The sequence below is a fragment of the Gekko japonicus genome, unplaced genomic scaffold (genome assembly GCF_001447785.1).
Source record: "Gekko japonicus isolate JY-2015 unplaced genomic scaffold, Gekko_japonicus_V1.1 scaffold1660, whole genome shotgun sequence".
NCBI classification, from domain to species: domain Eukaryota; kingdom Metazoa; phylum Chordata; class Lepidosauria; order Squamata; family Gekkonidae; genus Gekko; species Gekko japonicus.
In genome coordinates, this window is record NW_015171552.1 from 405,848 (window position 1) to 408,331 (window position 2,484).

The 2,484-nt window shown below is 47.0% G+C and overlaps 1 protein-coding gene across 1 annotated transcript in view; it reads left to right on the forward strand.

The window, feature by feature from the left end:
* Nucleotides 1-2,484, forward strand: part of OSBP (oxysterol binding protein) — a 14,250-nt gene that overhangs the window by 2,893 nt on the left and 8,873 nt on the right. Inside the window, exon 3 of the mRNA XM_015419701.1 lies at nucleotides 2-22. Within this exon, the coding sequence (XP_015275187.1) occupies nucleotides 2-22 (21 nt within the window). The remainder of the gene's footprint in view (nucleotide 1; nucleotides 23-2,484) is intronic.

The window sequence follows — 2,484 nt, forward strand, 5'->3', positions numbered from 1 at the left end:
CACTTCCAATGCTATGATCAATGTAAGTGTGTGTCTCCAGAAGCTGGCCTTGAGCCTCCCAGATGGTAGGTGTGCTCTGACCAGTGGAAACTACTGCCTATGCTATAGAGCTCTGTGGCGTCTGTGGCTGATGTAAAGGACAAAGTCACAGGGCATAGCTCTCAGCCCTGTGAGGCAGAGGTCTTTGGGTGAGCTACCCATACAATTGGATTAGGTCTTCTGGCTCTACTATGTTTCTATCTTTGAGAAGAGGTAGTGGCACTAGGTGGTGGTTAATTTCATTAATCTTTTCAGTTCCTAGGCTGCCTATGGCGTTATATGTGCAAGTAAAACATAAGCATGTAGGGATTTTTTTTTTTAAGCTGCACACAAACTCCTATTTGTCTTAAACCCCTTGTAGCTCCTTCGATTTCCTCTGCTGGTTGTAGTTACACAGGGAAAATAAAAGAATATCATTAAAAATATTATCATCTGTCCTGAACTGCAGGCAAAGGGCAGGATGGAAATCCAAGTCAAAAAAACAGTAGAACAAATTATGTCTTTGAGATGGGAAAATCAGAAGAAAAAGAGTGGACTAGAGAAGGGAAACATTCCTTTATTATTTGTATTTCAATCCTACACTTTCTTCAAGGAACTGCAAGGCAAACATGAATGGGGTTATATGTCCCCAAACAACTACTCTGTTTAGAAGAGGAAAGTGACTGCTTCAAGATGACGTAGTGAGCTTCATGGTTAGAATTGTCTGCCTCTTCCATGTCCAGCACTTAGCCTCTGCACCCATGTGGAGGAACAGCTCTTTGAAGAATTACACTAACGTTGGGCAATGCTGAGATCACAGCACGTAGAACGGCAGTTTTGTTTCCAGTCCGATCGCGTGCTGTCCTGTCATCAGACTTGTCCTTCAGGAGTTAAGAGGCAGGGGGAGGGGTGAGTATAGCTTGCTCAGAGCATATGATATCCACAAAAACCAGAATTCTAGAAGAGATCTAACGGAAGCATTGCGCTTCATATTTATATGGATAATCCCACTAAATTCAGTAAAACAAAGTAATTTAAGAGTAAATATGTAGGACTGGGGAAGGGCTGTAGCTCAGTAGTAGAGCATCTGCTAGGCATGAAGACGGTCCCAGGTTCAGTCCCCAGCATTTCTAGTTTTAAAAGGCTTTCGGTGAAAGACCTCCTGAGACCCTGGGAAACTGCTGCCAGTCTGAGTAGACAGTACTGACCGAAGGGTCTCATCACTATAAGGTGGTTTCACGTGGTCACGTAACTTATCCTGGAGTGAAACTATGTAGTCACTAGTGTCCTAAGGGCAGTGTCCTGTGTCAAAACATTCTTGGTATTCCCACGCGCTTGTCCTTCCCAAAACTGTTTTGGGAAGATTTGAACACAGTTGGGATCAAGTCAACCAGATTTAATTCCAGAGCTCAACTGGAGTAGTTGCCACCGTTTCATGCTTTTCTTTACTGGTGGTTAGGGGTTTCCGAGCATGTAACTCTCAGAAGACTTGTGCACAGATTCTTTACTTCGTTCTCATTTATTGCCTACTTTGCAGGTCAAGCACCATAAATTTTAAATTGTCTGAGGTGGCTTTATATTTTGGTCAGAGCATTATACAACCCAGAATCAAACAAGTGATTGTTAAACAAAGGATTTATTCAAAATGTTCAGACACATCTGGGGGGAAAATAGCATTCTAACATCCTGATTCTGCATTGATGTTAAGCGACATATACCAGAGTATCATAGAATTACAAAGAATCTAGGAGTTACCGGGGTCATTCTGAAGGAGCAACGGCCTGTTCTGCTCCACCGTGTGGATACCATCCAGACCTGTAGCTCCCGGGGAGCTCTGGGAGCAACGCCCCCTCACGAACGTGCCGTGCTGTGCCTCCCTCCTCTCCCCTCCCCTCCTCCAGGGCTGGTTCCGAATGTGCTGCTCTTGGTTGCTGACAGGAGTTACTTTGTGAGTTAACAGTACGGCCCACGTGAGCAGAGGCAGGCAGGCAAGCCTTGTGAATTGGCTGACAACCATCTCAGGCAGGCAGGCAGGCAAATATTTTTAAGTACTCTCTTTGGGCCAAGCAGGAGAAAGGGGTGTGTGCATGTTTTGAACGTTTCACCGCTCTCCCATTTTGAGATTTGGGGGGAGGGGGAACCTGCCTACTAAATCTTCCTGCGTCAGGATTAGGCAGAAAGCGAGAGTCCCCCCCCCCCCATGTCCCCATCCTACCGCAGTCAGTTATCCCGCTCAGGCCCCACTCCTCGCTCTGGGGCCCTTAGCATGGAAAGGGAGGTGGGAGGGGGAGGGGTTTGAGGGTTGGTTTCTTTTTGCGTGGCAAATTTGACTCCGAGGGCCCTCGCGCCTGGAGACTGATCATGGGACGGTGGCTGAGAGGAAACCGGGCTGTGCTCCTTTGCCTGCCCTTGGCAAGCTTGGTTCAAACGAGTCGCCCTGTCCTTGTGCCTGTTCCTGGGTGGCTG